General features: G+C 47.6%; 1 protein-coding gene across 1 annotated transcript in view; it reads left to right on the top strand.

The window, feature by feature from the left end:
• Positions 1–13951, top strand: part of FAM178B (family with sequence similarity 178 member B) — a 91430-nt gene extending 77479 nt beyond the window's left edge. Inside the window, exons 5-7 of the mRNA XM_063311105.1 lie at positions 6654–6731; positions 8358–8525; positions 13794–13951. Coding sequence (XP_063167175.1) covers positions 6654–6731; positions 8358–8522 — 243 coding nt within the window. The 3' untranslated portion in view covers positions 8523–8525; positions 13794–13951. The remainder of the gene's footprint in view (positions 1–6653; positions 6732–8357; positions 8526–13793) is intronic.
• The last annotated feature ends 264 nt before the right edge of the window (positions 13952–14215 follow it).

Genomic DNA, 14215 nt, shown 5'->3' with positions numbered 1-14215 from the left:
GAGCAAGAGGAAAGACCTTTCTTTTAATTACCGAGAAGGGCCGAGCCCTCTAAACCACACGCAGCCCTCTGGGAAGGCCATCTTCCCTGCCCCAACTCTGCCTAATTATAAAGAAAATACATTGCTTAATGCCAGGGTATTTTACATCCCTGGCGAACACACATGAAAGGATTCTAAATCCAGCTCTCGCTGCCCTGGAACTTTCTACCCAGAATTGAAGGCTGCAGAAGAATAATTTTGCATCTGGGGAGTTTTTGCAATATGGAGTTCCTGCCTCGGCAATTAAATATCTTGAGCCATCTTGAATTTCTGATCCGTGACTGGGCTTTTTCTAAAGGACCCTCCCACTCTTCCAAAACAGCTTTCTGTTTTGGTATGAAAAACGGGCACTTCAACCCCCTTCTCAGATGCCAGAAGGTTACAGTCTTCGAGGGAGGGTGACAGGGCATTAATTCCATTTTTTTTCCATTCCCATTTTCATGATCTATTCAGACCTATTCAGTTCAACACTGCTTGAACACCTGCTTGTTAAACATTCTCCATTAGCATCTTCACGCCCTCTAATAACAAATTCAGATGATGAGTGCCAACAAGTTGAGAGCCAAAATAGACCCACCAAGTAATCAGAATATAGTACAGTATTGGCAAAATCAGTAGAACTCAAAAGCTCTGCCTATCTCTGTCTGTCTGCCTGTCTGTCTATCGGTTTTTGTTGTTTATTCGTTCAGTCGCTTCCGACTCTTCGTGGCTTCATGGACCAGCCCACGCCAGAGCTTCCTGTCGGTCGTCACCACCCCCAGCTCCCCCAGGGACGAGTCCGTCACCTCTAGAATATCATCCATCCATCTTGCCCTTGGTCGGCCCCTCTTCCTTTTGCCTTCCACTCTCCCTAGCATCAGCATCTTCTCCAGGGTGTCCTGTCTTCTCATTATGTGGCCAAAGTATTTCAGTTTGGCCTTTAATATCATTCCCTCAAGTGAGCAGTCTGGCTTTATTTCCTGGAGGATGGACTGGTTGGATCTTCTTGCAGTCCAAGGCACTCTCAGAATTTTCCTCCAACACCACAGTTCCAAAGCATCGATCTTCCTTCTCTCAGCCTTCCTTACGGTCCAGCTCTCGCAGCCATATGTTAGTACGGGGAACACCATTGCTTTAACTATGCGGGCCTTTGTTGTCAGTGTGATGTCTCTGCTCTTAACCATTTTATTGAGATTTGTCATTCTGTCTATCGGTAATCCTCACTTAACCAACCATCCATTTAGTGATGGTTCGGACTTACAACAGTGTTGAAAAAAAGATGACCAGTTCTCACACTTATGACCATCGCAGCGTCCCCGCGGTCATATGATCATGATTTGGGTGCTTGGCAACTGGTTCAGATTTATGACCATCGCAGCGTCACATGGTCATGTGATTGCCATTTTTTTACCTTCCCGGCCAGCTTCTAGCAAGCAAAATCAATGGGGAACTGTGTGATTTGCTTAATGACCATATGGTTTGCTTAACACCTGTGGTGGCTCACTTAACGACTGCTGCAAAAAAAGTCATAGAATAAGGTCAGATTTGCTTAATGACTGCTTTGCTTAGCAACCAGAGATTAGGATGTCCCTGACCCTGTTGGCCTTCTGTAAGGCTCTGTGGACCTGGTTATATGCCTGGGCCTGTCTTGGCTATGCTAACATCTATGCATTGTTTACTTGGTGACCATATATATTTATTTTATACTTTAATTGATTTTATTATCTTAACTGTTTTATGGTTTTTAGGATTGTAAGCTGCCCAGAGTCACTTGTTGAGATGGGTGGCTATAGAAAATAAACAAACAAACAAACTGAAATTCTGGTCCCAATTGTGGTCATTAAGCAATGACTACCTGTATCTATCTTATCTATCTCAATAATATAAATACTGACTGACAAGGCTGCATGGAGATGATGTCATGAGCACTGATGGCGAGCAGGAGGGGGCCTCTATCCAGGGGGGAAAACGCATGCGTAGTACTGAGGAATTAAGCAGCCATTCAAAGAGACACAGATCAGACCCGCCTTAACTTTTGGGGTTTATCTGTCGGTTTTTCCCACGCTTCTTCAGTTTGTTAGGATTCTGTTTTATGTAGCAGTAATAAACACTAGAGACCTACTCCTCGTCTCAGCGTGATTTCTGACTGTTAGGACAGATAGTCACCACCATAGGACAGAATGACCCTCTGTAGCCTTTGGTAATTTTGTTTATATTCAAAGCTTGTTGGATATTTTACAATGTTTTAGGTTTTGCTTATTACACTTGATTGCTGATCAATGACGGTAACCAAGTTTAAAGTTATAAGTATATGCTTTAAAAAATATAACGCAAAGGGCAAGGGGCATCAGCGGGGGTATCACAAACATCAGGTGGGTGGCTGTGAGGGTACACAGAGCTTTGACTGTGCCATCCTGTCCGCCATCTTAACTTTTTTGACCATATCTTGCAGACACCCCAGCCTTGCACATTTTTATGTGTGTTGCGACGCATGTACAAACATGCAAGGCTTTGATGGCCCAGCTCCCTTCCCTCTGCGAATCCTTGTGGGGTTCTCTATTCACCTCCCAATAACCTTGGGAGATCTGCAGCAGAATGACAGGAAAATGGAAAAGGAGCCGATTCGAGAGAACGAATCAGCTTGTTGAGTTTGCTTCTCCACTGATGAGATTTCTTTCCTGCCTCACCAGAACAAGGAGGTGGATTCTCAGGTTGATGAGCCAGGTACCCAGCCCTGTTCTTCAGCCACACACAGCATTTTTTGAAACTCTCTGCTGATGTTTATCACTGCGTTGGAGAAGTATAAAATTGTGGGGAGGGGGTCTGTTGACTAAAGAAGGGAAGGATGAACATGAGACCATCCTGGTTGACTGAACAGAACCAGTCAAAGTGCCATGCATTTGTTCAGGTGTGGAACTTAGAAAGTGCTTCCCCCCCTCCCCTCCCTTCCCCTCCCCTCCCTCATTTTACAGCCACATATTTTTTTTTTTCCTCCACCTATTACATTGCTGGGCATTGTTCCATTTTCTCCCATATGAAATATTTGGTTGTTTTATGCTCAATTAGGTATGATATTTACTTCTTCACTCCTCGGTAAATTTTTATTAAATACGTGTGTCTACGGTCTAGCATTTGCCAGGAAGAGCTCTAGTTAATGAGCCAAGATTTTGCTTGGATTTTAAAAAATAGGACTATAGATGTTCCAGCTTGTCCCCAAGCAGCTCATACCAATTGCCTGCCAGCCAGATAATTAAAATCCTTTAACTGGAAGATACGAAAACAACAGGTAGAGGAACCTTGAGTCATAATGTCCAGAGTTGTAGATAAACGGGAGCCAAGATAGTTCTACGGCTCTCTCATTTCAGAATAGCAAAATACCTGGGTGGCCTTAAACCAGCCACTTTCTCTTGGCATCTCATTCTAATTCCCACCCTCTAATTTCCAATGGAGGAATAATTATACTAACCAGGGTGCCCCCACTCCTTGTATTAGATCAGGGCAAGGCTGGCTGGGGAATTCTGGGAGTTGAAGTCCACACATCTTAAAGTTGCCAAGGTTGAGAAACACCTTATTAGATGATACTGACCAGATGATATTGACCAGCTGGGGAACTCTGGGAGTTGACATCCACCCTCTTAAAGTGCTGAAATTGAGAAACCCTCCCTCCTTCCCTTCTCCCTCTCCCTCTCCTTCTCCTTCCTTTTTTTCTTTTGATCTGTCTTTCATTCTATGGAAAAATTCTTAATAAATACAATTTTTTAAAAGAGAGAAACACTGACCTCAAAATCCAGTTTGTGGATGGATATAAATCTGTTGACAGCAATTTTTGTCCCACCCCATTGGAGAAAGGGTCTTGTCTCTTCATGATTGAACTGAACTCTTAGGATCTGGGATATCCTTGTTGGGGTTAGAGTTAACCTAAATGGACCTATGTAGGGATAACTAAAATTGAAAAATTGTCTATCAAGAAATGGAATTACTGTGCCCCATTCTGGGATAATTCAGCCCACAGTGGTATGATAGTTTGTGTCCAGGAAAGATGGGGTGGAGAGCACAATCCATGCCCTGCCCCCTAGATTGTGAGGCTGTGATCACCATGTTGCCTGTTTCTCACACACACACACACACACACACACACACACCTCCTACCCCCTTATCCCACTGTTTGGGCTTTGGTGCACCTCTACCCGCATGGGGTTTTCTACCATTTTTAATTACAGTTTGAATTGTTCTCTTCAGTAGAGTTATTCATCTGTATTGGTCTGCTCATGTGCAATTTCTGGGGTTGTGAAATTGGGGCAGCCTCTCGGTCCTGTTAAATAAATAATAAATACATGCCAGAATACTATTCAAGGCTTTCCCTGATCTGTCTTGCTTTCATATATCTGGCAGCCCCAATTGAACTTGTTCGGATATGGGAAGCTAAGCAAGGTCAGGCCAGGTTGGTCCTTGGATGGGAGATGCCTGGAAACCTTTGGGTGGGAGGTCAGACTGGGAGACTGAAAAAGCAGGTCCCTTTTGTATTGCTGACAATAAAGCTGCTTGTCTGTGTCCATGAAGTTATCAGGAGTTGAGCCTGACTTGAGAGCATCTTGACCTTGTTATCAGAAACATATCTGATTATTCACTTTGCATGAATAGTAACAAATAAAAGCTGGGCAGCGTCTGTTCTTGATTTGTTAGCTTTTTATCCCAGCTTTATTTCTGGTCAATTCAAGCTGGTGTACACAATGCTCCTGCTTCCTGTTTTCCCCACAACAACAACCCTGTGAGGTGGGCTTGGCTGAGAGGGAAGGACTGGCCCAAAGTCCCCTGGCTGGCTCGCCTGCCCAAGGGAGGACTCGAACTCATGGTCTCCTGGTTTCTAGCCCAGCACCTTCCCCACTCCACCAGACTGGCTCTGTTAGATTGTTCTAGCTCAGTGTTTCTCAACCTTGGCAAATTTAAGATGTGTGGACGTGTGGACCCAGCCTGCTGGCTGGGGAATTCTGGGAGTTCGTCCAGACATCTTAAAGTGGCCAAGGTTGAGAAACACTGAGCTAGCTTTTCATTTTTGTCATCAAGCAAAGAGACTGGATTAGACAAGGGACAACCAACCATTCGGAGTCATGAACACGTCCCCAGAACCTTTCCGGAAACAACTTCCTGTGAGATGCAGAGTTCAAGGGAATTTTGGGCATGCCTCACCTGTCAGAGAAAGCAGACAGGTGAAGCGACAGAACATATAACTTACCCCCAAAACCTGCCCTGAAATAGAAACTCTGCTGTATTCCCTTTCTACTCCAAACAGAATACCCAATTCACAGAAGCAAACTCTGCCAGATAATGCGCCCACAGACGTTTGTGCTGGACAACTTCCTTAGTCTTTCTGGGTACGAACTTCATGACCCACTACGTGTGTATGTTACCCATTCAACCACTCCTCCCACCCCCCAGGTCGCTCTTGAGTTGTGCCAGCCAAGTCACATCTCCAAATCTTTGTCTGTGGGAGAGCTCTCCAAATGGCTGGAATCACACACAGCCCACCAGATGAGGCTGAAATGGGGTTGGGTAGTCTGCTCTTCAGTGAACGGTGGGAGCACGGCTCTCGGTTCCTCCATCATTTTGACCTTAACCTCCTGCAGTGAGCCACCATCATGACAGCAACATTCCCTGGCTTCCACCTTCACTCCTCCAGACTAAGAAAACAGAAGGGAGTCCATCCCAGTCCATGATTGGACACAAAATCCATGTTCCCCCATCCCTACCAGGCTATGCAGCTTGGAGAAAATTTCCCATTGCCAAGGATGTCAAGGATCCCATTGCCAAGATTAAGAGAAAGGAATGCAGATGCCATTCAGGACACAAGTGAGAGGCTAAGAGGGGCATCCCTGGCCTGTGTGCAGCCCACCTCCATGTCCCCAGGCGACGCATATACAGAAAGCATGGTCCCTGTCAGCCGTACCCGGTAGACCGGATAGGAAACACAACCAGATAAGCTAATTCTACTTTATTGTAAAGCTACATTGACAGAATCTTGCAAGTCTGAAAGTACAAATCTCCCGCTGCCTCCTTTACAGCCTGAGAAACCAGGGAGGGTGTCTTCTGAGCCTCTTTCTCCTCCCATTATGCAGCTGTGGGCTATGCTGTCTCTTATCTGACCATTCCCTAGGCAGCGTCTTTTCGCCCTGTCTGTCAGGGTCTTTCCCACATACCATTACAGTCCCCAAGCCTAAACAATTGCCCACTCCTGGGTGAAAAAAAATTGACCCAAGAGTTTCAATCCACTCCACAGTTGGTACACCTGAATGTCAAGCAGGTTCTCTCCTAGGCTTTCCATGGCCTTCTGAGTAAGCCACTGATGGGGTACTGTCCAGAAGAAGTGGGCCAAGAGATAGTTGGTGGCAATAGAGACAGATGGAACTGGGTTTCCCATTTTTTTCTCCTGTGGTCAGATGGTGACCAATGCTTGGGAGGAGGGGAACTAAAGGCGTTGGGTCCCAGAAATGTGATATGGAGGCCCTGCTCTGTCTCCTTGGATGATGGTTGGGAGGGCTGGACCACTGAGTGATGGCCCTAGAAGGAACAGAGACATGAAATCTGCAGCAGCATCTGCCTCCCTGCTTAACTGATCTCTTTTTCTCTCTCCCTTGCAGGCCTGTTACCTTTGCTATAACCTCTTGGTACTAGCCAACATGGTTGTGGGAACCAAGCATGTATCTCCAAGAGAGTGGGTAAGATGGGAACCAGGGTCAGCAGAGCAGGAAGCTAGCTTGGGGAATAAAGAGGCTGCATTGAGACCAAGCTTAGAGAGCAAACCCCATGTTAGGAAAAAAGTATATATATATTAGAATAATACTTACGCGGTGAGTGACATTTAGCCTGGCAGCTGCTCAGTTTTGCGGGCAGCATAAATTTCTCTTTCACGGCTCCACTGGAGCCAGCTTGCTTGTACAACTCATTGAAGTGGAGAAATGCTGGCTCAGGGCATCTGTGGGGCTGGGGAAGGTGCAAAATAGATGCGGAGTTCCAGTTCGCAATTAATGACTAAGAGGTGGTGCTTAATGGAGGGCTTGCGCAGGACATGTTACTCTAGGCTCAAACAGGGTAGCTTGTGGCTCAGTGCATGCTGGGAACCCAGCCAGTACCGCAGCATGTTATGTGAACCAGGCCCTTGCATGAAGCCAGAATGTGGTTTATTTGGACTTTGCCACAATTATGTTTTGTTAACATGGGCTTAAGGCATTGTCTGTTGTGTGAACACAGCCAAAGATAATGTGACTGACCTTTTGGGAAGAAGCAGTGGAGGTTCAGAAAAATGCTCTCCCACATGTTCCCACCAGAGTCTTCTTAAAGCAAGACTGACTAATTGTGTGCACCACCCAGAGTCACATTTGTGAAATGGGATGCTATATAAATGTAATAAATAAAATTAAAAAGGGGAAAGTGAAACGGGGTCAAGATCCATGTAACATACAAATATGTCTGCAGTTCCCTTGCTTAAAACATACTCAGCTCACACAATACACTTAACTGGGTCTGTGAAAAAAATTAGCAACTACAATCACAGCACAAATGTAGTTAATTTTAATGTTAAATGTGTAGTTAATGCTTTGTGACTTGGCCTGTTGTGCAAACTCAGCCCATTTGCTTTAGGTTATCGTCAGTTTATTCTGAGGCTCCAGCAAATAAGTTAATTCAATCACTAAGTCCTGTATGTTGGGTGAATGCAGCCACTTGTGTGTAACATGTAGTTTAGCCAGAGGTTCTCTCTACATCCAGTAAAACCAAAGCCCAAATATTTATGCTTTGTACCATTTCAGTTTACAAGTGAGGTACCAAACACATGTTTGGATGCTTCTCTTTGACCTAAATTCTGGGAGTTGTAGCCTATCACATCTAGAGGCTTCAGGTGGGAGGTGAGAGGTGGGAGATGTCAGATTGTAATGGTATGTGGGAATGACCCTGGGAGACAGGGAGAAGAGCCACAGCCAGAGGAGTGGTTGGATAAGAGGCAGCTGAGCCCACAGAAGCAATGGGCGCATAGCAAACGTCTCAGAAGGACCCTCCCTGCTTTCTTGGGCTTAAAGGCGACGGGGGAGAGATCCACATTCAGCCTTGCAAGATTCTGTTAATGTAACCTTACAATAAAGTAGAATTAGTTCACGTGGGCCTGCTTCCTGCCTGGACTACCGTGCAAAGCTGACACAGATTGAGTCCTTTCCCATATGCCAGAATGTAACACATTAGAGAGTTCAGTTTAGCTTTGCCCCTGTCACACTATCTGTTATTACTCCTGCCTGATGAATTCTCACATTTTTCAGCTTTTCTGTTCTTTCCTTTCTCCTACACGCCCCCAGGGCCATCTCCAGCAGCTTTGCATCCAGCTGCAGCAGCATATCAGCAGTAGCATCCGGGAGGACCCCAGTCTCATATACCGGACTATGCTCAAGAACTTGGCTGCCCAAACCTACATCAAGTGGCAGGAATTGCTGCCACTGGGCTGGCTCCAGTTAATCTCCTAGCAGGTAATTTTGTAGGAGGGGGACCTTCATATGAAGCCACCAGAGTTTTTAGTAGATATCTCTCATATGCTGCTAAACATCCCTGGGGAAAGGAAATAGTGGTAGTCCTCGACTTATGACCATTTGTTTAGCGACCGTTTGAAGTTAGGACAGTGCTGAAAAAAGCGACTTATGACCAGTCCCTGCACTTACAACTGTTGCAGCGTCCCCACAGTCACATGATCAAAGTTCAGGCACTTGGCAACTGGCATGTATTTACGACGGTTGCAGTGTTCCAAGATCACATGATTGCCATTTGCAACCTTCCTAGCCAGCTCCCGACAAGCAAAATCAATGGGGAACCGTGTGATTCACTTAACGACCACTGCAAAAATATCATAAAATCAGGTGCAGTCACATGATGCCTCGCTTAACGACCACACCACTTAACAATGAATTATCCAGCCCCTGTGGTGGTTATAAGTCGAGGAGGACCTGTAGTCCTCCAGGCTCCATTCCACTCCTCTCCACGCGTGGCATTGCATGCAGAAAGGGCAAAATGTCAGAGCCATTCTCTTGTGGGTTTGGGGGGAGGGCACAAAAGGCAGGGAAAGGGGAGAGAGGACAACCCAAAGCACCAGGCTAATTCAGCTCGGAAGCTCCCTTGCACAACCCTCCTCCCTTCCGCCGCCCGGGTGAACAAGTGTCCTAATCAGTGTGTGTGTTAACATATGTTTGTGCTGGGTGCCATTTGGAAAATATTCTGCTTCAGGCAACAAATATTCTGATTCAGCCTTGGAATGAGTGACGCTCTGGCAGCTGCGGCTCAGTTTCCAGCTGTCTGTGGCTAATTGCACATTACACACCCACCCCAGCTCGTGGCAAAAAGCCCACCCTGCAGCGAGTGGGACCGGGAGGGAGCGGAGCAGGCCTGCCCTGGACCCTCTGCTCTGGGTCAGCCCAGAGAGCTTTGCTTGGACACTGGGCCCCAGAAGCCGGCCAAGGAGTGGAAGGGCGGCCGACGCGTGCCGGAGCGCAGTGAAACACACCCTCCACACGTCCTGTTCCCTCTGCCCCTTGCTAAAGCTGGGAGGGCCAGGCCATGGCCTCCTTGCTTACCCCAAGAGGGAGCATTTGTAAGCCCCCCAGCCATCCACAACAAGGTGGGCCAAAAATGCCAGCCCTGTTTTTGTTTCCGGTTTTGGAGGAGAGGGGAATTAGAAGGTCCTGAGGATACCAGCAGCGCTCTTTAGAGCAGTGTTTTTCAACCTTGGCCACTTCAAGCTGGGTGGACTTCAACTCCCAGAATTCCCCAGCCAGCACGGCTGGGTGGGGAATTCTGGGAGTTGAAGTCCACCCAGCTTGAAGTGGCCAAGGTTGAAAAACACTGCTTTAGAGGCACAAGAAGGATGCTGGGGTTTCTTGCTGTTTCTAGCAAGGCTAAAAAGCCTGTTAACTGCCCAGAGTCACTCTCTGAGTGAGATGGGCAGGGAATAAAATTGATATATAAATGTCGATCAAATAAAAATAACTATCGGCTGGTTAACTTGGTTAAAAGCAGCACTAGGTATGCACCTGGCAAACGAATGGGAACCAAACTGAGCAGGTGGCCGTTCATCCCGGGTATTTTCTCCCAGGCCTTTTCAGTCACGCGGGGAGCACGTCGAGTTTCTGCAGAGAGGGACCCGTCTGCAACCCTTACCTTTGCCCGCCTGTTTGTCATATTTGGTAAGGTCTTCAAAGCTAAAGCCCAAGCGAAGTTTCTCAGATTTGGCTGTGCCCAGCTGTGTTAGAAACGCAGCTCTTCGCCTTGAGGTGGGGCTGATCTTTCCGGAGGCTACCGCATTTTCCTGGCCTGTGGCTGAAGCAGCAGGTTGAAAGAACAAGGACGCGGGATTCATTTGGGCCTCGGGAAGAATGTCCTTCTCTTAAGATGAAATAAATGCCTGTGGAGTGGCGTTTAGTTCATTTTCTTCCTTTGCTGAGAGACTGAATGGCCGTCTCTCAACGATGTTCGGCATGGATTTCTGCACTGGCCAAGGAGATGAATTCCAACCCGTACGATCTCGGGTTCTACAAATCTGTGAAATTAATTTTCTTCCTAGAAGGTCTTGCCCCTAGGGTTTTCTTAGACCTTTTTAAAATGGGGCTGGCTTAACAAATGATCAAGAAGCTCACGGACTTGAATTTCTCCCTCAATTAGTATTCTTCCTCCAGGTTTCAGTGATGCCTGGAGATTTAACCAGACAATGTATGTGGGATTGAGGTTGCCATGCTGATCTTAGTTTAACCCCTAGCCCAGGGTTTCTCAACCTTAGCAACTTTCAGATAGGTGGACTTCAATTCCCAGAATTCTGGGAGTTGAAGTCCACCTATCTTAAAGTCACTGAGGTTGAGAAACACTGTCCTAGCCTCTTGAATTTGGGGAATTTTTTAAAAAAAGTCAGTACTGGCTTCTGATATTTTTAGCATTGTTGCTTTGAAACAAACTTCATTGTTCCTTTGCTTTGGCAAGATTTGACTTTCTGCCCTCCGTCTGGTAGATTTCCTAACCTATTTTGCGGTGGGTCAGGCAATGGAGAAATTCTTGGGTCAGATAATTCTCTGCTGTTTATTTTATAGGAATTGGTGGGCCCTGCTGAGTTCCTCTTCCCCAGAGAACTGCAGTCAGGCATTCTGATTACCATCTACCTTATCTATTAACTGATCATTACCCTGATAGAGTTAGCAACCTGCAGCGCTGCTAATTTTTTTCCCCTCCATATCCATCCTTCGTATTTCTATTGCGGCTCACCGGTTTCCAAATGATTATTGTAAAAGTTTTATCTTATCCCTTCCTCCTGTAGCTACATATTGCTTAAGTTGCAAGCTGGTTACTGGGCATAACAAAATTATAGCGATAATAGCATCCTTTAAAAACCTCCGGGGCCTCCAAATAATTGGACTAATTTTTCCTGTTTTGTCGGGGGGTGCTTTTAGCAGTTCTTCAGGATCACACTGAGGTCGTAAGCCATTAACTCCTTAATCCACCGCGCCGAACAAAAGTCTGAAAATGAGTTGCCATATCCTTTCTGCTGATGTCACAATATAGCTGGTCCCATCTCAGTGTCTCTCGCATTCAAATCCCAGCTGGCCATGGAAACTCACAGCGTGACCTTGGGCTTGCCTCTCTCTGCTTAACCCACACCAAAGGGTTGTTGTCGCAGGGAAAAATCGGAGGAGGGAGTGTCACACAGAGGTGTACATCGGGAAAGTCGAAAAACTCAAGATAGTGGCCGCAACCACGTAATTGAAGCCCTGCCCCTTGCAAGGCACATTAAAAGGGGAAAAAACGGAGCATGGAGCGACATGCAGAGGCAGCATCACGGCTGCCATCTTGACTTTGACCACACCCTATGGACACCCCCTCCCCTGGTTTCAGCATGCACGCCAAGAATTGGGTAGATGGCAACTGTCGAGGAGATCCCAGATGTCTACGGGCTCTTAGGGAAGGCTCCGATGTGATCTAAAATGATGACTCATCAAGGATTCACCAAAGGGCTGTTTAAAAGACACCCCACTGCCCTTGCTAGCACCAGCAGAACAGGCCCAATCTTTTGGCTGGCGTGGGTTGGGTGAAATGTTCTCCCCACCCCCCACCCCCAAAAAACCTTCCCTGCATCCAAAAGAAAGGTGGCCCTATGCCCTTGGGCTAATGCATTTCGGGAAGGGATCCAGCCACAGGGACCCGTTCTTCTCTGCCTAGCAGCAAATCCATGTAGCTCTGTGCCCTGCTGCCCAGCCCACTCTGCCATTTGATTTACAAGCTGAGTTGACGCCAACGTCCTTTTATGCAAACATGATGGAAAACAGAAGGGCCCCATCCATCTCTCCCCTCCTCCATCATCACTCAGGAACTTACTCACCCCAGACTGACTGGATCTGCATGGCCCGAAGTCATCAGAAGGCCCAGGGAGTCCGGAGGGGGCAGGCGGCAGGAAATGACTGCATTGTGTGGCTCAAATCAAGGGGCTCAGACCTATCCTTGCCCTGTTAATTAGGAGATGGGGTTTTGTAACTCATCTCCCCCACCCCACCCCATGCCCTTCACCCAATCAGCTGAGATTGGAGAGAATTGGAAGGGAGCTGCTGGGTGCGTCGGTGCAGACGGAAGCCGTCTTTCTGAAAGCCGTGCCAGGGAAACCCTGCCAAGGGTTGTTTAATGGAACGGGCTGCCGCAGGAAAGGCTAGCATTCTCCGTGAGTTTGAGCACCCTTGCTCCAGAGCATCTCTGTCGGATGTCCACTGGCCTAGCCCCTAGCAAGGATGGCAGCCTTTCCTGCAGCAGCCCATTCCACCCTTCCGTTAAATAAACCTTGGCACGGTTTCCCTGGCACGGCTTTCGGAAAGACGGAAGAACACCTCCCGCTAAAATTGCCCAGCTTCAGTTCATTGCAACGGGCCTTCTCCCAACAGAGAAGGGTATCTCTGGGGGAGCCAGAAGGCTCCCTTTGAGGTTTTTGCCTTTTGCCGGCATCTTGTACCCCAAGAGACGCCCCCCCTTCTGTGGCCACAAAAGAAGACTGGCCAGAGAGGCTCCGCTGATTCAAACAGAGCCCCCTCCCCACTTTGGGGGGGGACATTAAAGTGAAAAAGGTCTGCCTGATGGCTGTGACAATGAGCACTCCAGGGTAGATGTCTCCTCCCCAGAATGCCCCAATCTTGCAGGAGCCTTCCCCATCACCACCACCTGCCACACACACACATGGCCAGTCAGGTTCCACTGCATCCCAGGATTGGCCCTCTGGTTTCCACCAGGGCCTGCCCATCCCCGGTGCAATTCGCACCCCCCTCCGCAGTTTCACAGTTTCGCAGCGGTGGCAAAGCTTTGTGGCGCATTTGAAGGAGGCGCGGACTGTGTTCCATCTCTCAAAATAGGAGACCCGCCAGGCGCCTCCTGCGTGGGAGTTCTGCCATCTGTCCTGGAAGGAATCTCTGCTTTTGACTTCAAAGGACATGAAGGCGGTTGCTCGGGGCTGGGGGAGAAAGTCACTTTGCACGTGCTCAGGGGGACTTGGCTGCGTTTACATTTGTCCCAGTGAGGTGTCGCTTCCTGCCTGTCTGTTGGTGGAAGGGCCTGGTGGTGCACAGGTGTGGCATTGCCAAGCGGGCATGGATGAAAGAGAAGAGGGTCAGGGCTACCAACTACGGCCAACCCCACTGGCAAGAGATTTTGCATTATTTACCCCCCTTGGCCAAACTATCTCAGGTCTGCTCCTAAAGTTATTTCCTTGCATTTTCCTCCCATTTTAGGGCCAGAATGATCAGGTTTAATGAGACATCCCCAGGAACTAAAGATTTTGCCAGAAGGAACAGCCTCACAGAACCCAGAAAAGCAATTAGTAGAATGAAGTGGGGGCAGAGACAATTCAGTCTCCCCCACAGCCACTAATAAAAGCCTTGTTCTTTTATCCTCCTTCCTCATAAACTTTCTGAGCCTTTTTTCCGCGTCTTATAAGGAGCCTAGTTTCTCCCAGGGCTAAGCCAACCCTGCTGTCTGTCTCTTTAGACCCCCCTGTACCTTTAAGGCACCGGTGTTCAAAGCAGAAAGCTCAGGGAAGGAATAACTGCCCCTCCCTGCACAGAGGAGGTCAAAATAAATGTCATTTTTAATAGATTTGATTTCTCTCTTCCTGGCTGTTCTCTGGGGCTGTAAGAGTAAGTCATCTTCTGCA

Source organism: Candoia aspera, chromosome 9, assembly GCF_035149785.1.
Source record: "Candoia aspera isolate rCanAsp1 chromosome 9, rCanAsp1.hap2, whole genome shotgun sequence".
Lineage (NCBI taxonomy): Eukaryota > Metazoa > Chordata > Lepidosauria > Squamata > Boidae > Candoia > Candoia aspera.
Note: the sequence above shows the minus strand (reverse complement) of the source record. Positions and strands in the feature narration are given on the sequence as shown.